This window comes from Erithacus rubecula (assembly GCF_903797595.1).
Source record: "Erithacus rubecula genome assembly, chromosome: 3".
In the NCBI taxonomy this organism is placed as follows: domain Eukaryota; kingdom Metazoa; phylum Chordata; class Aves; order Passeriformes; family Muscicapidae; genus Erithacus; species Erithacus rubecula.
The window spans coordinates 38,860,435-38,883,016 of record NC_136689.1 but is presented as its reverse complement, the minus strand read 5'-3'; the positions used below and the strand labels follow the sequence as shown (position 1 = coordinate 38,883,016).

Sequence of the window (22,582 nt, the reverse complement as noted above, 5' to 3'; positions counted from 1 at the left end):
GTAGTGGCAGCTGCATCATCACCCAAAAGTCCTTTACATCCTCAAGTCTTACAGCACAATTGGCCCCTTTGGTTTGCCTGCAGGAGAAATTGTTTCTCCACGGAAAGAAAAAACACATTTCTCCTCAGGTTATAAAGAAGCAGGCAAGTAGGATGTAAGGACTTTAAGACCAGAATGGGCAACTAGAACATCTAGTTTGACTTTCTTGAAACAAAAGCCAAAAGCCTTCAGTCAAATATACAGTACCAACAAAAACACCAAGAGGAAGACTTATATCACAACCTTTCCTTCTCGTCACTTAGCTAATCTTTAGATTTTTAGTATTTTTAATTCTCCCATCATAAACCAGTACTTCTAGCTCCCAATTATTTTAGTAACAGGATCTCTGAGCATCATGTATAGAAAATTAGTGACCTTTAAAAAAGAAGGTTTACTTACACAGACATTAATTGCTATTGCAGCACAGATGAATAGTTAAGCAGGCCCATGTAATATTTCACTCAAGAACCTAATTCCAGAGAAGGAAATACTTTATGCAAATCATTATATGACAAAAGGCCAAACACAATGAAGTTCATATCACAGTAAAAAGCTGCTTAGGTCTATTTGCCAAGTGCTGCAAACAGGTTAACAGTACACATCATTAAGTTCTGAATCCCATTATGATCACATGGCATCAGCCTGATTGCAATTAAGGTGCCTTAGGCAGAAGATGCCATTTTAAGTAGAGAATCACTACTCTGGACAAGTTTTATAAATTATTCTCATTGATTATCATTTTCAATTAGAGGAAATAAAAGCATTAAATGGCAACTTTGATGTTGGAACTGACCTTTCACCTGGAGTATTTCCCTAATGGATGAGGGTTAAATTTATTGTGACAGCACTTAACCACATTTGGTATGGCCTTACATTTGATGGTACCACTATCACAGCAGCAGCAGGCTGAGTTGGTAAGACCATGAAATGCAGTGTTTGTACCAGAATTATGACTATTAGTATCCTAGGCAGTCAGAAAACCTAGGCATTTTCCAATTACTTACTTGTGTCATTTTAGTAGCTAAAGAATGACATATAGCTATACTATGACCTACAACAGAATTTTCACTTTTATATTTTTTTCTGCTTATTGTACCTCAACTTTATTAATTTTGGCTCCAAAATATTGGCATTCCCATAACCACATCCAATAACCACAAGTAAGCAAATCATAGGTAACATCCCTCTCTCCAAACAAAGAAAATACTTCATTTCTAACATAGTAATGCCTCTTTCAGTTAGCATAGCCATGTGAAATTAAATATAAAAGCTCCAGTGAGTGATTTTTTTACTAATCCTGTGTAACATGTTTTGCAAAAGTGTCAAAAAGAAATATAGTTCAGCTGCTGAACACAGAATGGAAATTGTTTACTTTACAATCCAAACTTCTCTATTTACATAAAAATAACCTCACAAAGCAGAAATTTTAGGCAACAACACAATATTAATGGAGTTCAATTGCATATTATTCTAAATGGGTTATTTTACAGTCATTGTAACATTAGATCTAAATACAAGACATAGACTTATACCTGCAGTATATTTCAGTGTGGAAACAGTATTTCAAAAAGAGCCATAGGTAAGCATCAGAAAAGAGCTTTTCTAAAACTACCAGCCTCCTAAATCCTGTATTTGTATACAGGCACAAAGCTCTATTTTAGTATTAATGTTATTTATCTCAGAATTACAACCTGATATTCCCATGAGAAAGACTGACAAACACTTCCTGGTTATAGAATGAGCCATGTATCACCTTTGCTTTATTTCTTCACTGACATTTTTTTAGTGTTCCTTTTACTGGCATGGTTTTGTTTTATATTGGTTTTACTGTCGTCCTAGCTGTAACTGTATGTTACACATGCCTCTCTGCAGTCCATCCACGAAAGAAATGAATCATTACAGCTTTCACTTACAGGGCCTGACTTTTCAGTGTAAGCTGTAAGGCTTCCATCCTCAGCATAACTCAGCACAGGGGTGCTTCCATTAGATTGTGTTATTAGCCAGGAGTCCTCTGGAGAGCTCTGCTTCCACCAGGAAGTGCTATAAATATGAGCTGCAGTGAATGCCAGCTGGGGAGAGAAATGCATTGCTGTATCCCTTTAATAGGAGAAGTTGCTCCCCAGTGCAGCTGGCAAGCTGTTCTCAGGCTCCCCTTTGGAGCCAGCCACAAGACAGCAGTTCATGTTCACCAGGAATTACTTTCTATTTGCTTTCATCTTCCTTTAGATTGAAGCAGTATTTTAACAAATGGAATAAAATTTTTAAAGCTGGCTCTACCATATGGCTGGGACAGTCTGCAGGCTTCTGCTTTGGGAGGGAGGTGATCCCCATCACATCTCTGAGCCTGAGAGAAACTAGTATTGATGTCAGCAGTAGCCATGAGCCTGAGGAACATGTCATTTATTTCAAGCAGCTGTAACACCTCCGAGGGCCATGGCTCCAGGAGGGCTGAGCACCCTCCTGGCAGCCACACTGCCATGGACTGTGAAAACAGAGCTTTCACACCTTTGGCTCTGCTGCCTCTCCAGAGCTATCTGACCTTTTGAAATCTCTAGGCTTTTTCCTGAGGACCTAAGAGGTAAGCATCATTTACTGCTGGGACTTAGACAGTTCTGAAAGTCTTGGCTCCACACCAAGTGTGAAAGTGCAAGGGTATCAGACTTTTTTGCAAGGAATATCTTCACATAACAGGCTCCTATTCAGCTTCCATGAATCCATATCTGGCTGTGAGAAGTTGACTCTGAGTTACTGAAATAAGATCAAATCTGAAATTCTTCTAAGGAAATATTTTTGAAAAATTCTTTTAACCAGTTTATCTTCCCCACTGACCCATCAACTCTCCCTCCAGTCTGCTGGATCAGTTGAAGGTGCATCCTCAGAGATCCACAGAGAGGGACCAAAAGAAATGGAGAGGAGGAGAAGAAAGTAGTAACCAAAAAGTTAATCTTGACTCTCTCTTGTAACCCTCACTTTAATGATGAGAAATAGAATAAAAACCAAAAAAAAAAAAAAACCAGAAAAAAAAAAGAAACAAAAAAAAAAACAAAAAAAAAACCACAAAAACAAGAAAACCAAGAAAAAAAACAGGGGGAGGAGAGAAAAATAGAGGAAACTTTTCAGATTTTGAGTTTAACTGGGTCATTGTCACCAGGCTGTGACTCTGTGGAGTACATAGTTTGAGAGACAGAAGACTTGGTGCACAAAGCAGGCCACAATATGAACAATGGCAGATTTGCACGTCAGGTCTTTCCACCATAGAACAATTAGTCTAATGATAATGTAGGCACAACTAAGGATGGGCGATATGAGGGTAAATGATAGAGACAAAGTGAATGATTAAATGGCCTCAGACCTAACTTGTGACCTCATTCTATCATAAACAGCAAAAAGTGAGAGAACTAGTGTGTGGATCAAAAACTTGGCAAGGTGAGCTGAGCACATGAGACAAAAGAAATAGCACAGCGCACTCTTTCCCGGGCTGCCACGATGCTCAGTCTGCACCAGCGACAGAAGACTCAGGTAGCATCTGGGTCCCAGAACAACCTTGCTAAGTACCAGGGGAAATGATTAGGCTGCTTCCAAAGATAAAAAGCAGCAGCTGCTGATTAAGGAGAGCCAAGAGGCAGCAGAAGCACTCTCAGTGCCTGCTGCAGAACAGTAAGCAACAAAAAGGCTGGAATCCACGTGAAAAAGATGTCACTCTTCAGATCTCTTATCCATGGAGCACACAGCTCACCAGGCTGAAAGGGACCAATCCAGAAATGCTGGTTAACTCTGCACTGCAGTCTTTCCCATGGTCTCCACAAATCCAACTCAAAAGCCTGGTTCAAAGCTCTTGTGTTTGCTCAGCAAAGTGCAGTCAGGCAGTTTAGGCTCTAGGAAGTCTGTTCAAGAGGTGCCAGGATATGTCTAGGAGACTAGAGTCACCAGCGTGGCAGCGGGTGAGAACAGGTCATCTTAATTTTCCTGCTCTGTCTGTGTTGCTTCTCCGTGGCAATTTGCAGGGGCCCTTCCATCAGACTATGATATTAGCCAGGAGTCCTCTGGAGAGTTCTGTCATCCCAGTTCATTTGATTAGCAGCCACAATCATGAACAAACCATTGTCCTGTGATGCACACTCATTCTCAAGAATCAAGCACTATGCAACACTGAAAGTTTTGCAAACCTGTCCTGTGTTATATTCTGCTAACTAGACAAAGTTACTTGCTATTATCCACATGTGCAGGAGAGACAGTCACCTTTAGAGACAAATTTGTGGCATTTGCTGTTTAGAAACACTGAAATGCAGTAATTCACATTCCTAATGAGACCACAAAAGAGTCTGCTGTGGCTTTTAGGGAATAAGCAGACATGATGAGATTTTGGAAGGATATGGGCACAATTGTGGTAATCTGTACAGTAACAAGATATTAGTACTGGAGATCTAGCCAGACACAGTATGGCAACCAAGAGATTGCACAAGCAGCTAAATATGGTGAAAAATGGACCTCATCAGTAACAGAGCTGTTTCAAACAAACATGCATTTATCTTTTTCACCATTCTTTTTATTTTTTAACCCCTACCATTGCAATTGGATAGAATCATTTAGGTTTGAAAAGACATCTAAGATCATGAATCCAAGAGTTAACACTGCCAAATTGACCCTTAAATCATGTCCTTCAGCCTACCCTGTTAAACTCTTGCCCTCAGAGTTATCCAACGACTTCAACTTTTATCAGCAATGAGTTCCCATCATGGCAGAGAATTTCTTCTGACTTACTTTTGACTTTGTCTCTTTTAACCTTCACTGAATGCTCCTTGTTCTTCCCTGATGGTAGAAATAGCATTTCTTGCTCTGCAAAGTCTACACCTTCGTTGTCTGTAACCTTTTATCATCTCACTTCTGATTCATTTCCTCTCCAAGGTAAACAGTCCCAATCTTCTCAATCTTGTACTATATGAAAGTTTTTCCTTGTCTGTTTAAAAACTGATTTATGTAAACAGTTAAAAACTTTCTCTGTTAGCTTAGCTTGTATCTATAAATTAGCCATGCATATTAAATTTGTATTAGCTAGGTTTAACTGAATTAAGTGTATCCACACAGGATTTTTCCCCAAATTCCTAAAGTCAGTTTAAAATTACACCTTTTGTTAAAGCAGAGCAAATGAAAGTGTAGTTAGTTCTGATCTACAAATACTTCCAAGAAGAATTCAGACAGTACTTTGGGAAAGGGTATATTTCAGCAGACCCCTTAGAGAGTGTTATCTCCATTACCCTGAAATTCATGAAGCCTTCACACATAGCAGGGAGTAATTCTTCTGAAATATTTTCCATCAGCAACACAGGGATTTGTTACAGAATTAACTTAACATGTTTTACCTTGATAGCACCTCCATTTGTGGGAGACAGTTTATTGCCTAGGCAAGTCAAAGTGCTATTAAACCACAGATTTTAATTCAGCTGCAAGTAAGTTGCCCTATTGTACCCAGAACACAACAGCAATATAATGAAAACTACTATAAAAATTAATTCTGAAAATATCAAATACAATCACTGTTAAGTTTAAACAAAGGATATTTGCTAGTTCATTCCAAGACTTAGCTGAATTCAAAATCCAATGAAAACTGGCTTTTACACAAACAGACACACGACAACACTTGCCTATGGAATAAAAATTTCAAATTATGGCTATTAAATGCATGGTATTTCTTAATGACAGCATTCATTGTTATCCTTGTAATAATACATATGACAGAGGAAAAAAAGAGGAACTTATCAAAAAGCTGTCAATGGATTTTAATAAAAAATACTTCCCAATAGAAGGCAACAATATCCTTATCTCCTAGGCCACAAGTGCTTGAGTATTTCTCAAGGAATTTAGATGCACTATTTTGCAATAGAAACTTACAGAAAGTTACAAAGAAGCAAATAATTCTAAAAATCAAACATACAGGCCATGGAGTTGCAAGAAAGTAATTTCCCACATTAACATTCAGATCTATTATACATGCATACAAATTTCCATGCAAATCAGACCTCATTTATTGTGTATATTGCCTTATTTAATGAAAAATGAAAAAGACAGAAGAACACCTAACCCCCTCCATTTTGCCTATTAAGTTGCTGCTGCCATCAGGACCCTGGCAATGGCATTTCCATTGAGGCTAATCACAGAGAAGAAGTGTGCACATAAACATGGGAAAATTCATGCTCAGGTTAGAGAGAGCAGCCACCAGCCTGTCTGTCACATTCACCTCTATTCACACAGTAATTGCTGTACTCTGGAAAGCTGACTAGACCCATCATGATCTAAGAACACTAGCTATCCCCTACTGAACCATTTTCAAAATTGGTAAATAATATAGCTAAGTATAAAAGGAGAGATTGTCAGACAATTCAGCTTTAGAGAACTCACTTTCACTGTATGCAGAGAAGTGGTGAAAGCAGCCGAAATACACAGTCAGTCCTGGTCACTGCTACAGCTGCAGTCCTGGCAGACATGCTCCTTGTTCAGACTTCTTTGTGTCCATGTGTGTGTCCCCTTGACACTTCCCTGTAACCTTCACTCCTCTTTTCCTACAGAGAAATGTGCTGGCAGTTTCCTGCCCCCATCAACTCCTCACTAGTGGGACGTGCAGGCTGGATGGGCAGAGCTGCTGTGGGAAAGGCTTGCACAGAGCCCCATTTTGCTTCAAAGTGCCTCCCTGCCAGCACACTTCTCCTGCCTAGCTCCACTATCTATAGCTTTCAAATGCTTCCCCTTCATAATCACACCTCCTACTATTCTGAAGACTATTTTCTGGGAACGCTGAACATATTTGTTGGCTCACTGGCCCCTAGCACACTGACTGCTCATTCAATAGCATTCACACAAGACTGGAAAAGACTTGTCATCCTCTTACTATCTGGCACTCTGTTACCAGCTTACTACTGTTTCCCTCTGCAGTACAGGTCCAAATTGAATGTCAGACACAGGAAAACGCCAGCAAAAGCTCCGGTTCACAGTCAGGAGCCAGTCACAGGATACAGTCCAAAACTGGATACACACTGGCACATTACCATTAGTAACACAAGGTTTGCCATGAGTAAAACCCTCTTCTTTTTGACAGTGAGGACAGGGAAAATTAAGGTTATTACAGTATTTCAAATATCTGCTGGATGATAACATCCTATAGCATTAGCATTAGGTAAAAACTTGGGCAGACATTAATATCAACAGATTCTCCTGCTTCTGTAGCCAGGACTTCTCAGAAACAAATTCCCACGGAGATCACACAACCTACAGTGTAATTGTCTCCTGGTTGCCTAAATACTCAGAAAAGGAAAGAAGGGATTAGGCCTGTAAGTCTCCCTGCTCACTAGCCAGCCCACCAAGCACATCCACCACCCAGCCTCATTCCTCCCACTGCCTGGCTCTGTGACTGACTGACCTTCCCAGACTCTGCACAGCCCCAGCAAATACACCTGATTGTGGCTGAATCAGCTAAAATAATCACCTTGGCTGTCACGAGGAGCAACACAGGTAGGGCAAAGGGGAGCAGCTCAATGTGCATGTTTTCAGTCGACATGGTAAACAGCCAACGTATGGTAATTCTAAGGGGGTTGACATGCTGCAGCAAATTATAAAAAGGCTGACACTCAGCTGAAAGAGCTGACACTTAAAAGTTACTCCCTAGCACAAAAGAGAAAAAATGAAAGTGAAATGTGACTGAAATGTTGTCTCACATGCTCATATTTTGTTCACAAATTTATTTGTAGGTATGAATTCGGCCCTTTCTTAAGAGTGTCACCATCAGCTGCAGATGAAAAAAAACAACCTGACTCTATTACAGATGTGTTACTCTTCAAACTGATGCTACAGCAAGAGCAAGAGGACAAAGAATTCCACTCTTATAAATCTGTTGTGCAGGCTAAGGCTATGCTATCAACTGCAACATTTGACATTGTTACACATCCCTTCTAAAAAAGACTACTTAGAATTTGAAATATTGTACTATAATGAAATACCTCTTAAAATATATCAACCTTGGAAAATGCAAGTTAGCCAACAGTTTCCACTTTAAAATATATTTCCTTTTTAAGGTGCTTCAAACCACTATTCAGTTATTATACTGACACTTTATATCAACTATCTATTACCAAAAATAGGTTCAGATTAAGTATCACATCCCCAGCACACTGCTGATCCTGAGCTCTAAGGTTGTTTTTGACACAGTAGGGTATGCAATTTTATACTGTTGAAATATTATACTTAGTGATTCATAAACATGTAAGTGTACAGGTTTCATTGTAGCAGCACTGTTTAATTACATAAAGGAAGATGGTACTACTCACTCAAAATTTCAGAATTCCAAGATCTGATCATGCAGGTATGTAAGACTGCAGTGAGTAATTTTATTTATAGCTGCATTCACTTTACACAAGTCAGGTAATTCATACCAACTTTTGGAGTTTGAGTACATCTGAAAACTCTCTGTAGATGCCATTTCACTTTTAAAAGCATCAAAGCATTTTCCAACACAGGAACGACATGGAAGATTTACAGCATTCTCCTGCTCCAAGGAAGGATAATTCCTAATCCCAAACAAAATCTCATCAAGGGACTTTCTAGAGGCTTTTTTGTGGAACATAATAAGATTTGAACTATGCATGTTTAGTAAAATTGTTTTTTTAGTAAACTTTAAACCCTCAGATTTAATTCAAAATGAGACCTGTCCATGTTCCTTCCTTTTTCTTCAAATGTGGAAATTACTCCCAAAATTATACTGCTCAAAACAATTCTCTTTACAGTTTTGAAGAATGGAAGTGAGTTTCAATTTCCCATTGATACTATAAAATGTCATTCTCCTAAGTGTGTAAATGTAAGAAATCTGTAAGCTGTTAGAGCACTGACAATGCACATCTGACCCCATCTGAACCTGCTAATGCACCTTCCTCTGGATTATTTTTTAACAACCTATACTTCTCTACTCCCTCCTGCATAGTTTCTACTGGTAACAAGTTTTACTTGGTCATAAATCATTTAAAGTCAGTAAAATATAACATGCCTGGGAAAAATGTGGTGAAATTACTTTGCTATAAGACACAAAATTTATCCTTAGCCTACTATGAAGTCAAATAGTACATCTCAGCTTTAAAGATGGTGTTAGAATATCAGAAGCACCTTTCCAAACCCTGTGTTTCTTAAATTTAATAATTTACTAGTCCTTTTGATCCTTACACATCTGGGCTGATGCTCAAGTGCTCAAGTCAGAGAGGCACAGTAACACTCATGGCAAGGGTGTGGTTTCTGTTGCCAAGTCCACAGGAGCACTGCCAGCACACCCTGGCACCAATTTGGAAGATCAGAAGAGAGGATAGTAACAGACCACAGATGTGAGGTAAGACTGTCGCTCTCAGTGGCCAGTATTGCGTTGGCATCCAGCACCAGCTGCACAAATGGAGTATTGGAATAGTATTTTACCTATGGTGAATGTGCCTCCAGATCAAGCAGTGGCCTGCCATGCAAGCAGGTCCCATTGCTTTATCTTTGTTAACTGAGAGGAAAGGATGAACTGCCTTGTTATTCTTTTCTGTAACTTAGCCTTTAATATTTATTACTAGATCCCATTGTTGCATTTATGCATTTTACATTGGTTCAGCTTTTAAATATGAGTTTTATTATTTTTGCCTCACTGCTGTACATATGCTTCTCCCCCATTATTTCATACACCACAATAACATAACTAGTGTTCATTGGAAGAACTCAACATTTTCTGTCTTTACTCTGCACAACACATAAACTTCTGTTTGTGCACACAGTAGTCTAGTGCACAGTGCACAGTACTTTTCATTTGGTAGCACACCTTTTAAATTCTCTGCAGTGATTTCCACACCACCTTTCAGAGGTCCTGACCCTGGCTTCTGAACTTCTCTACTTTTCACAGTGTTCTGGGTAGCTATGACAGTCTGTGCCACAGATGCATGACAAAACAAGGACCACACTGCACACTGAGACTATTGATACCACAGAACTGTGTGTCAACAGGTGTAACTGTTCTAACCTGCATCTTAAAAATGGCAAAGGTTCTACCTGTGACAGATTAATCTATAATTTTCCTTTGTGTAGGTGAGAAACAAGTCATCTCTATCAGCTAGTAAAAGAGTAATGCTTTAGACCCCTGTTAACTGTTGTGTCACTGTGTCTTCCTGCTCCTAGTTCTTAATCAAACAGTACATAATACATAAGTACTTGTTATCTATGGTTTTCTGACTTTACTGTTTCTAGTCTTTTCCAGTTACTACCACCAGTTACTACCAGATGTGGATGCATGACTAAGAGGTGTCACGATATGATCACAGGTAACATGCACGCTCACTTGTGAAATACAGGCTGACATTGCAGAATGACACCTTTCCATGGGCTTTGTTTGAATCTGCAGACAAACATGGGCAGTATGGATAGTTCTGGCTACTGGGAATAATGCCACAGTCAATAGGATAGTGTGACCAGACAGATAGCCTGCTGTGAGGAGCTAAATCTGACTCTAAACCAGCAGCAGTTAAGCACAAGTGTGAATGTATTACTTGATCGGTTATAGGAAGATCTCAGTGACTTTTGTGTGCAGAGTATGCAAAAGCATGTGACTGTGAGACACAAGAGAGAAAGTTGTTGAATCTTATCAACTGGCAAAACATACAGAGCAGAGAGCAGACCAGAGAGCCCAGAGCCTTTTCCTGCCCTGAGCAGTGTTTCCCAGTACACGATGATCCCAGTTTTGATGTTGATCTGGCTGATTATCTCATGACAGTTCTGTGGTGTAACCCTTCCTGTAAAGATTCCCTGAGACACATTGACCTTGATCACCTCTGCTGCTCTACCTTCTACATGGCCTCTCTCTGAATTGATCCATCAATTATTTATCTTCTGCACAGTGTATCCTCTTGACAAGTTCAAGGAAGTGGCACCTTTGGATCCCATTTTAAGGTGTAATAAGGCTATACTTTGTGTAAGACCACAACAGCATATGACACTGCATTAGCCACCTCCCTACTGTCAGAGACAGATTAAGTCTTTGTTTCTGCCTAGCTCCTCTTGGTCTCTTGAAAACCTGCACAGCTTTCCTTCCCTCTAAGCTTGCTGCTCCTCCCTTCTCCCTTTGGAAACATATTCATCACCTCCTCCAAACTTCAATGTTCTTGGTTTAAGCAAAAATTTCCCCAAGTGCACAGCAGGCACCCTTTAACTACACGCACTGAAGTGACTACAGAACTTATGTGGATGTCTGTCTTTGAAGCCACGCCAGCAACCTTGCCATTTCCCTGCATCCATCTTAACAGTGATCTGATAATGGTGTGTCATTTCCTGTGCCACACCATGTGTGCAGGGATGTAGATGATAATGTGGATGATGGCTGCTCTGCTTAAAGAAGAAGTCATTTTATCACTAGGAAATTTCAGCATGTCCCTTACAAAATAAAGTTGAAACATGCTTCCAGTTATAGATTAGTTCATATGGAAGCACTCTAAAAATGGACTGATACTCCCAAAATCACTTACTAGATTGGGAAAAATTTAGTTTAAGAGCACATCCTATGATAGTCATGGGAGAAATAAGACAGGACAAAAAATGGGGATTATTTAAGTTCCAAGATCTTTGGGGAGATCCTTCTTAGCCTGTCATATCTCAAACCAAACTAACCTAAATATTATTGTATCTGTTTTCTTTGGCAATGACTTGCTGTTGCTTTTTATTAGATTTGAAACAATAGGTAGGAGAGAGTAAGCCAATTAATTATTAAAAGTGGTTTTCACATACTTTGTAAGTCTGCATATCCTCGAAGCACACTCAATAAAGTTAACAAGGCTAACCAGGGCACTGTGTAATGTCTGTGAAGCCTCAGTAGGCATTTTGTGAACACTGTGGAATTCTGCTGTGTGCTTTCTTAACTCCTCATGGACTCAGTGCACACTTCATAAAGCTCTTTTGCCTCAGAACACAAACCCTACAAACTCCTCTCTTCTAGCCCTACTCAAAAGTTGCTGTTTTCAATTAGCTTTCCAGCTACTCCCTCTCCCCCTCCATGTCACTCCTTCTCACTCTTAATTCACCTGAAGAGCAGAAGTTATTTACAACCAACCCCCACACATCATGCTCACCTGCCCATCTCTGAGGACTTGTAGTCACCCTTCTGGTGTCATGTCTGATTCACACAGTAACTACCTCAAGGCAGTAAAGTACTCTTTTTGAATCCACAGAAGAGGACAATGCCTATTTTTTTATACTATGTTGAACACAAAATTGCTACTAAATATAATAGCCATTAAAATTATCTTTGGTAGATACTAACCCTTTAACTTGTTTTCCACAAAGACCTTGAATCTGTTAGTTTGGATCCAAAACCAGATTTTCTGCTGTGGCCTCCTAAAAATCAGTACAGAGTCGGTAATAACCTCGGAAAACCATCACTAGGTAATAGCAAAAAAGATATGTCAGTGGTGCTTGAGGCACTTGTTGAAATCAATTAACACAGACTCTGCTGATGGAACAGGCATGGGTTCCACAGTATTTTAATTTCATTCTCCAATCCAATTATAAAAATCCTTTGCAGATGGTCCAGACCTAAAGGGGGGAATATTACCTTTATCTTCCCTGCACTTGCTGATCACATTTTCACTTTGAATAACTTGTGTTGAATAGCTTTTGGAGACAATAAACTCTGTAACCATAGGACAAGGTGCTCAATGGGATGAACTCTGTAGCCCAAGAACACAAAGTGCATTAACCAGGCTTTGTGGCTTGACTCTAATTTTCATTTGTGCAACACTTCCTTTCCAATCAAGGAAACTATTCCTATTCTGCTTCTGTAACAAGATTGGTCTTCATATAATATGTACCAAAAATAACAGTTGTATTTAAACACCTGGCAGAAGCCATTAGGCATGGAAGAATTATTCTTTTTCTAGTTAATCATGGCTGTCTAACAAATTTTATACATGACTGTCCTTGTCCATACTATAAGCCAAATGTCTTGTTTTATCCCAGTTAAGATGCACTAGTTACCTGAGTTCCTGAAACAATTAATATTGCCCCTATATCTCAGAATGCAATGTGGGCAATTGAAATAAAACAGAATTTGTTGCTATAGGCAGAGGAGAATTTCAGAACCTCGTAGAAAGGATGACAATGAGGAAGGAAACTACTGTAGAATACTAACACCCACATTGCCTTTCAGATTTTTTTTTCTTCTACACATTTACACATCACACTAACACCCAATCTGATCCCTACTTTTATGGAAATTATTATCAGTGGTCCTGTTGTTACTTTTCTCATTTGCAGCAGTAGTCCCAATTTCTTTACCATTTTCAGAGACAAGATGCTAGAAAACAATAACTCTACTAAGACTGCAACTTTTTATACTGTTGATGGACAATTTCTACTGGCAGCTAGTCAGTACAAAAATCCACCTAGCATAAGGTGCTGGGAAATAATCCCAGTCACTGGGCCAGCAGCAGCATGGCTAGAGCCAGGCAGAGAACAACCAAATATGGAACCAAACAAGAACTGAACCACTTCACACATCAGAAATTATATGTCTCTCTTAGCTTAGGCCATTAAGTAAACTGAAGCCTCAATCTAGTAAAAGTTGCTGTACCATAAGGATTCAGTACAACACAGTAAGTTTTTGCCACAGATAGAGATGGTCTAAAAACACTGTGAGCATCTAGGAAAACATTGGGAATAGCATGCAACAACATGGGTATTGTTCATCTCTAGCTTCATTGATTATCCATTGTTTGAAGCCTCAGATTTGTTACAAGCTGGCACTCAACTCTTGGCCAGGAACCCCTGTGAATATTGGGCTTTTGAGAACAAGCTCTACTTAAGTGGGAAGGATATGCCATGCACTGGCCAAGCTCTGAGCTGTCATATGCAGTCCTGAATAGGACTGCTTTCCAGTCTCGGCACATAGGCAGGAGCACATACCACTACATCTGAGTAAAGGCAATGTCCCAACTGCTCAAGAGGAGATAACAAAGCCCTTTTCAGTGCTGTGTCTTCCTCCAAGTAGGAATCCTCACAACCCTTCTGCAGCCAAGACAAAATTGCCTTTAGCCAGAGAATCAGTTCTATGTTTTCAGCATACAAAACTTGTGGTTGTGTTGCCGATGATTCAACAGTATTGTTCAGCTCCCACCCATGATGTTCATTGTTTATGTCCCTGGATTTGTAACCTAATCAACTACATATGCACTTAATTTTGCTTTATATTAACTCTAAGCTGTATTTACTTTTCATGAAATCTCTCTACTACAATGAGTATCTCTGTGTTTACTCCAAGAACCAATCAGAGCGTAATCACCTTTTTAAGCTTCATCCACAGTTGGATGAAAAATTTAAACAGCTCTAAGACTCTGTAAACTTCACTAAAACATTTCTCAGACAATTTGAGAGGACAACTATTTTAAATAGCATATTCTTCTTTCAGAAATCTCAGTATTGGGTAAAATTTTAAAGAACCATTCACATGCACTATCATGTGTGTGGTTTTAACACAGACACAGGCAAATCACAGAAGTCAATTCCTCACTCTCTAACTTTCTGCTTTAACATAAATCCACATCCTCCACATTCCAGATTCTGGGATACAGTTAACTTTCTTCTCAGGAGCTGGTACAGTGCTGTGTTTTGTATTTAGTGTAAGAATCATTTGTTCTACTGTTGACATCTACTTAAAGTAGCATTTTTTCCCATGACATAGAATCATAGAATATTAAAGTGGTTTGTGTTGGAAGAGACCTTAAAAACCATCTAGTTCCAAGTCCCTCATCATGGATAGGGACACTTTCCACTATACTGGGTTGCTTAAAACCTCATCCAACCAGGCATGAGGCATCCACAACTTCTCTGGGCAGCCTCTTCTAATTGCCTCACCACCCACACAGTAAAGAATTTATTCCAAATGTCTGATTAAGAATTATCTCTTCCAGTTAATAGCCTTTCCCCTTGTCCTTCCATTCCATGCCCTGATAAAAAGTCCCTCTCCAGTTCTCCTGTAGGCCCCCTTTACACACTGGAAGGCTGCTGTAGGGTCTCCAGAGCTTTCTCTTCTCCAGGCTGAACAGCCCCAGCTGCCTCAGCTTGCCTCCATCGGAGAGGAGCTCCAGCCCTCTGATCATCTTTGTGACCTCCTCTGAACTCTCTCCAGCAGCTCCATTCCCTCCTTATGCTGGGGTACCAGAGCTGGATGCAGTGCTTCAGGTGGGGTGCACAAGAGTGGTGCAGAGGGGAAGAATCACCTCTCATGACCTGTTTGCCATGCAGTAAAAGGAATACCCAGAACATGAGACAAAAATTAATTTTGAAGATAGGAAAATGATGAGATCTGGTTCCCAATATCTTGTCTCCTTTTGCATTCTCTGATGTCTAATAGAACATGAATTTGTTATTCTTGTCATCAGATACTAACAGTTTCTCTCTTTCTCTCTCTTCTTCACATCTGCTTAATTTTGTAACAGGCACAATCCTAGGTTCATCTAAGGATTCATTCTCTCACTAGAAAGCAAGAGAACAGTACATGATATGCATCAAAATGCAGAAGTAGACCTGCCTGCAAAGCGGGGATTTCAGTTCATAGTGAATATCCTCTTTTTGATATTTTTTTAATCTGAATTTTTTACTTGGTCTCCTCAGTGCAGATGGCTCTTGGGTCTTGCTCATCAAAACAGGTTAATGGCAGGGTTAATAGCTTTGCTGCCCACTTCAGCAATACAAAGGACTAAAACTCCCTTCCAGAGGAACTTGCCAGGTGCTCTGGCTTTGGGCAGCCATTCCAGGAACACATGCCCAGGAGTCTCCCCATATTGTCTCGAGTTAGCCTGCTCCAGAGCTGTGATCTAGGAAAGTGCAGGATAAATATCTGAATATGAAAGACTCAGAATGTCCTGAGTGTGTGGCTTTGGGTCAGGCTCACTACCCAGGCTCTGGGAACTCTGGAAGAACAGAGTGCTGACTTTTCATCCATTTTTTCAGACCATTTCATCAGGAAGAAACTGAACTATGCAGATAAACCAATATCAGGATGGCCCACAGCATAGATAGGAACAGCTTAAGAATGAAGAACAGGTGCTTAAAAGTGGATCTGAAAAAGACAAAGTTGATGTTGCTGGACTGGGGGAATGATTTCTGAAATCTTCTTAGCAATGATTTAGACAAAGACACATTATTCTCCAGCTCTGTCCTCACTTCAAGCATACACTTGAATTTCTGTGTGACATCAAACTCTCAGAATAGCAACAGCCACGAGTATAATTTTCTGCCATGTCTGTGTGGTGAAGAATTTGTCCATCTATGCAGACAATGGCCTGACCTTGACTATTCATGCCTGCATTACATCTTGGCAGAATCATAGCCCATGATACACTTGGCACAAATCCTTCAGTACTTGGAAACTCCAAGTAATACAAGGTGGTGCTTTTTACACAATTATCAGGAGAAGCTGCTACCATCAGCAACCAGTAGTGTTGTCTATTTCTTCTTTCTTCATCCCACACACCCCATACCAGTTCCTCAAGTTCATTACTGATTTCAGTTTCAGCTTTTGGTTCTTCTGATTGCTCAGTGGAATGGGTCCAGATTATTGGTAAAAGAAAACTCTATCAATCTCCAGGAAACAAGACAGTGGTTGACAACTCCTCTTCTGTTCACAATGAAACTGCCTAAGGTAGGATAAGCATATCTGATCTGAGACTGGAGTGATCTACCCCCTGAAAGAATCCCCACCATCTGCTTCAAGCATAAACTGCACTTCTTGAGCCTTCCCTCTCTAAATGTAAACACATAGCAACATTTTGCTTTCTAAATCCAACAAAACTAAATGCATAAGAGAAACTATTTTAAAAGAATTCCCCTGAAGGATCTTCCACTATTCCTGACCTACTGCTTGTGGAGGATGAGTGAACAAGCACTGTATAGCTGATAGAGGTATTATTTTAAGTATGCTAGCAGAAGGCTTTCAGACTGATGATCAGATCACATGTACAGCAGAACAGAATTCCCAAGTTAATACCAAGTGCCTTTCCCCAAAGCACTCAGCTTTTCCCCGCTAGAGAGTCACTGCTGGGTGCCATTATCACACAGCACTATTACAGGGCATGGGAAATAAAATACAAAAAAGCCCACAAAACACCTCAGAACTCTTGCATCAAATACTGACAAACTGCTTCTGAACTGGAATACAATGTACCCAGCCTACGTAAGCTTGGTTTTGCTATAACCTCCGGTGTGCTCATTTCCATGCAAATACAAAGTTCCTCACTTTGGAGCTATTTTACAGATGGTTTTATATCTGGAATGTAGGTATAAAGTGAAAGCTCTGAGTGTGCTTGTAGATCATTTGTGCCAAATGATTTGTGCATACCACAGGGATGCAGACGTCCCCCTCAGTATGAAATGTTACATTACCAAATCCATACCTCAGGCCAACTTTTGGAGAAGTTAGGGGCTTTGTAAAATGGAAACACTGTAATAGACAAGCTGTTGCTGAGGGCTTGAAAGTCCTAACTCAGGGCTCAGGGTACCAACTCTGGGAAAACTCTACCCATCCTGAGCTTTGAGCTGTGATAAACCTCACCCATAGTCACAGTTTGCAAAGTAATTGCAAAGCTGCCTTCTACTCCCAAAGTTCTCCATTTGTTGATCCTTGTAAAGATGCAATCACTCTAAGATAAACTGGAAAGAATCCTTGGTACAATTTAGGGGCCTGGATCCCTTGGCACCGAGTCATGGAGTGGCAAGATGGTGTGACAATCCACCCACACAACCTGTCACAGTCATCAGCTGCACCTCCAGCCAGGAATGAACAGCCAGAATTGCGGGTTGTTCTCTCCCCCAGTCACTCACTGTGCCATACTGGAGAATGTCAACACGTTTCTGTATATAGGATTAGACCTATATGCTTTTAACTAAAATAACAGAAAACATTGTAGGAGTGTTGGAAAATATTTTCTGATGTGTTTTGCTTTAAGAGAAAAAAATAGTATCCATGTAGAGTCAGCCTATTAGCTTTCTAAACCTTGCACTCTACTATTTGTGCTTCATTTTCTCCTACCCAAATGGCAACTAGGCTTTAAAGCACCAAGTACTGCTTACTTAATAAATTATAAAGCCAATCTTCATAATTTCTATTCTCATACATCAGTCAGAGATGGTTTCAAGAGAAAGATATATGAGAAGTAACCCAGGTCTTCCTCCAACAAAGCACTTAAGCATATACTTTGGCATGTCAGCATCCCAGCTGAAGACAGAGGGATATATTTCAAGTTACACACGTTTCAAAATTTTATAGAAGCTCAACAACAAATAAGAAAAACTAATATACAGCAAGAAAAAAACTCTTCAATATCTATATAAGTGAGACTGTGGTATTTTCTTTTGCTAAAATTCCATAGACTTAGGAAAATACTTGCTTTGGTTAATTCAGCAATGTTCCTTTTGGAGGCAGTGGCAAAAAATACTTTTATTAGAACATAAGTTTGACCCAGTTCCATTTAGCTGGAAGTAAAACTCTTTTTATGTCCACTGAAAATGGAGCTCAATGATTAAATATAAGATTTTTTTATAATTGAAATATATAATTGATAATTTTAGAATTGATACCAAAAAGCAAATCTGACAGTGAAATCATTGCAAGATCTTAATATTTAGTTAGTCATAATTATACATTGTCAGGAATCCAGGTTCTAATATCCTTTACAATTTCCACATAGAGCACTTACATTTCTAGGGTGTATCAGTGTGCCTCTGAAGTTTGCATAAGAGCCAGAAGAACAATGGTACAGTTATTTTAATCAGTTTAGAAAGTTCTTAAATAACATTTCCAGAAATGCTTGAGTTTGGTTTTGTAGTTGACTTGGGGTTTTTTCACAATAGTGTTGAATTTTACTGTCACTCTAATGGTTTTTCTCCTTCTCATTATATTTCTGTTGCCAGCACTTTACCAGATATCTGAAATAGTTCTGCACTAATAAGAAGTACTGGTTGTCCTGGGACAGCATCCAGAAAAGATACATACATTTAGGGAGGTTTGAAATATCACAGCACATCCCAAAAATACAAGCTAGTCACTGCAACAACCTTGGCAATGGCAAACATGGAAAAGCTGAGAGTGGAATTAAAAAAGAGGAATATATCACAGTACTTTAGGATGGCTATAGATAGAAAAAAAAAAAAACAAAACAAACAAAAAAAAACCCCCCAAAAAACCCTCAAAAAAGGTAGTACTTTTGTCTCTGTGTCCAGAAAATGCTGGCAGATACAGAATAGTGCAATCCTGAGTCATCTAAAGACATTAATTAGCCACACCACAGAGAATCAGGCCTTCTTTGGTGTTCATTTACCTTGAGTCACACCTTCTTTGCCTTCCTCATGTCCATGATTGGTAAAACGTTAGACAGACTGTGTGGCACATCAGAAAGTAATTATTGAGCATGGATTTCTGCTGATGGCAGGGTTTTAAAATTCTCGAGGCAGTGGCAAAACGAAGTCATGTGGCAACCTTGGCTTTACATTTTAATTATTTGAAATAAAATAATTTTAAGTTTAGTACTTAGCAAGGGAAGGGATACTAGAAACAATCACACACACACAAATCCTTCAGCTAGGTACAGTAACATGCAGTCACGACAGAACTAAATATTCATAAACTCAAAGGAGATGAAATTCTGTGTTCATCTATCACAATATGCAAACCACCAGTTACCATTTTAAAAATAAAGCCCTTGCATCCACCTTCTTAAACTGCACAGGCCTTGTTTAAATGATTTGGCATCGATACCCTCTTTTAATTAAAACAATAGCACAGATTTTACCAAACAGTAACAAAACTAAAAGTGTAGGATGCAAATGCTGAAAACTCGGCGTCTACATTTAAAACTAATTTTTTTTAAATGCCTTGTCTTTCTCATGACAACTGGAGCTCTAGTCATGCAAATATGTGGTGTAACATAGTTGTTGCATTGATTTATTGCATTGCTCGCTTACATTCCTTCATTGTGTTGCTGTTCTCTTACACATTTGTAACAAAACCAAACTATAGTAAAACTAGTTGAAGAAACACGGCTCAAATCCAGTTCATGCCAACATTTTTTTTTTCTTTACTCTACGATTATAATCTGTTTGGGGGCATCTGTGCATTCAGAGAATTACTCGGATTTCAATAAAATATAAACGGATGTCTTTTACAGTCTATCACACACGGATCACACCTCGCGACCATCACCGAATTACGATGAAACTTACACATTTATCAGTCTCTGCCTGTCACAGACCTACAGACACAGCAGAATTCATCGGCTTCAGTTTAGCAAACCCATGCCGAGAAAAATGAATGGAAATGAAGACAGTGCCCACAGACAAAAGCACTGATCAATGCACTCCGCTGACATTATCTTAATGGCAACCTTTTTCCATCCCATCCTCCCTACTTTCCGATTCTCCCAGCAGCAGACACATCCGCACCAAAGGGTGCGATCTGACCCATTTCTCGCTCAACTCCGTCCCCCTCAGGTTCTCACTCGGCAGCGAGCAGCCGTCCCCCGGTCCGCAATGACACAGCAGGGCTGGAGGGACACAGCGCCCGGGCTCCTTCCCCCAAGCGACTCGCCCCTCGCCGCCGGCTGGAAGTCGAGGCGAGGCGCGGGGAGGGAAGGGGAGCGGCGGCCCCGCCGGCCGCGGCCCCTCGAAGTGAGGTTAAACTTTGGCGGCGGCACCTGGGCCGCTCCCGCCGGGCGGGCGGGGGAACAATGCCCGGCGCCCCGGGCCCGGCGGCGGCGGCCCCGCGCTCCCCGCCCCGCCGCCCCCGTGTCCTCAGACAACCTCGGCCGCCGGCCCCCCGCCTCCCGCCGCCGCCGCGCTGACAAAGGGCGGCGCGGGGCTGCCCGCGCCCGGGGCCGGCGGGGAGCGGAGCGGGAGCGGGAGCGGAGCGGGAGCGGCCCCGCCCGCCCCGCCGAGCGCGGCCCCGGGCAGCCGGCCCCTCCGGCGGGCGCGGCGCCGGCCGGCCGGCGGCGGAGCGGACCTACCTTTTTGTCCTCTTTCTCACTGCCGTGCCTCCGCTCCGGGTGGCCGCTGTCGGCGGCGGGGGCCGGCTCCGCGGGCTGCCCATCGCGGTGGTGCGGGCGCTGGTGCGGGCAGCCGCCAGACCCCGCCGCCGGGGGGATGGGCTCCGGGCACGGAGAAACTCCCTTAACATCCATCTCCATCTTCCAGTTCACTGTATTGCGAGACAAAAGCAGGCAAACACTTTCCACCACCCCGCGTCTTTCTTCTGCTTTCCTTTCTCCCGCTTTTCTTTTTTCCTTCTTTCTTTCTTTCTCTCTCTCTCTCTTTTTTTTTCCTCCTTCCTCCCTTCCTTCCTTTTTCCCCCTCAGGAGGCCGTGACACGCATGGCTCTGGCCGCGGCTGCTGCACCGATCCGGCGGCTGCAATTCTCCCCTAGATCCTCCAGACTTTTGTATCCAGCGTGCGTGTGTAAGAGTGACTCTGTGTGTCTGTGTGTGTGTCTGTGTGTGTGTGCGTGTCCTTGGCACGGCGGCCTTCAATCGCCCCGAAACAGCAAACGCTAACTAAGCAGATCTCTCGCCACGAAGATCAACTCCCGGCCCCAGCCTAATTGTGGTGGTTATTTACTTTACGCTATCTGTGTCCCAGGCCCGGACAAGCCCTCCCGGCTGCAGCCCTTTGAACAAAGTTAACTGGAGGGAGCCGAGCCCGGGGAGGGGGTGGGGGCGAGGGGAAACCACCGGGGTTTAACACGGGGGAAGTGACAATAACCCGGTAATGTCAAGTAAAAGTTAAACCTCCCCCTTCCTCCCCTCCCCCTCCCCTCTCCACAGCCCAGGCAAGCGCAATACAGCAAAGCAAAACAAGCGATTTCAGACCTGTGCAAGGTGCTGGTGGCGAGAAGAGACGAGCATTTACCCGATTGTTGCTTTTATTTTATTTTCCCCTCGCCTCTCCCCCCAGCACCACCCGCTATTGCAAATGTGGGCTCCTTGATGTTAATCTCCTCTCAGCGGTCTGAGTCTATGCGTGTGACTGGAGCTCCCTCTCTCTCAGGCTGCCAGCGCCACGCAGCACTGCACAAGGAGAACTGAAGTAAGGAGAAAAACAAGAACAAATCCAGGCTGGAAATCTAAATCAGTGCTAGCTACCGGCTCTCCGATTTTATCAACACAGATAGAAGAAGAGAAAAGAAAAAAAAAAAAAAAAATCGCGTGCAAGCTGCTAAATCACTTGTGACCAGAGTGCACTATCAGCTGTTTTATTCTTTGTGTTATCTTTCTTTCTCAGACTCAAGTTAGACATGATAGGGAAGAATGCAATCTCATTAAGACTGGTTTATACCAAAACAAGAATTTCCTTACTGGTGACAGGGCCAAGCCAACTTTTCGGCTATTCCCCTTTTCATTTCAAAGAGATGAATGGTGAGCACCGACCTGATAGTTCTTAAATCAGGACACCATCAGGTGACCAGTCTGGACTTCTAAATATAACATCACATTGTCCTGAGGAGCAGCTGCTC

At 41.4% G+C, this 22,582-nt stretch overlaps 1 protein-coding gene across 1 annotated transcript in view; it reads right to left on the bottom strand.

Moving 5' to 3' along the window:
- Positions 1–21,833, bottom strand: part of LOC306799866 (uncharacterized protein) — a 257,832-nt gene extending 235,999 nt beyond the window's left edge. The window contains exons 1-2 of the mRNA XM_079301452.1: positions 21,688–21,833; positions 21,081–21,271 (exon numbers count right to left, since the gene is read on the bottom strand). Of these exons, the coding sequence (XP_079157578.1) occupies positions 21,081–21,271; position 21,688 (192 nt within the window). The 5' untranslated portion in view covers positions 21,689–21,833. The remainder of the gene's footprint in view (positions 1–21,080; positions 21,272–21,687) is intronic.
- Positions 21,834–22,582: the final 749 nt, after the last annotated feature.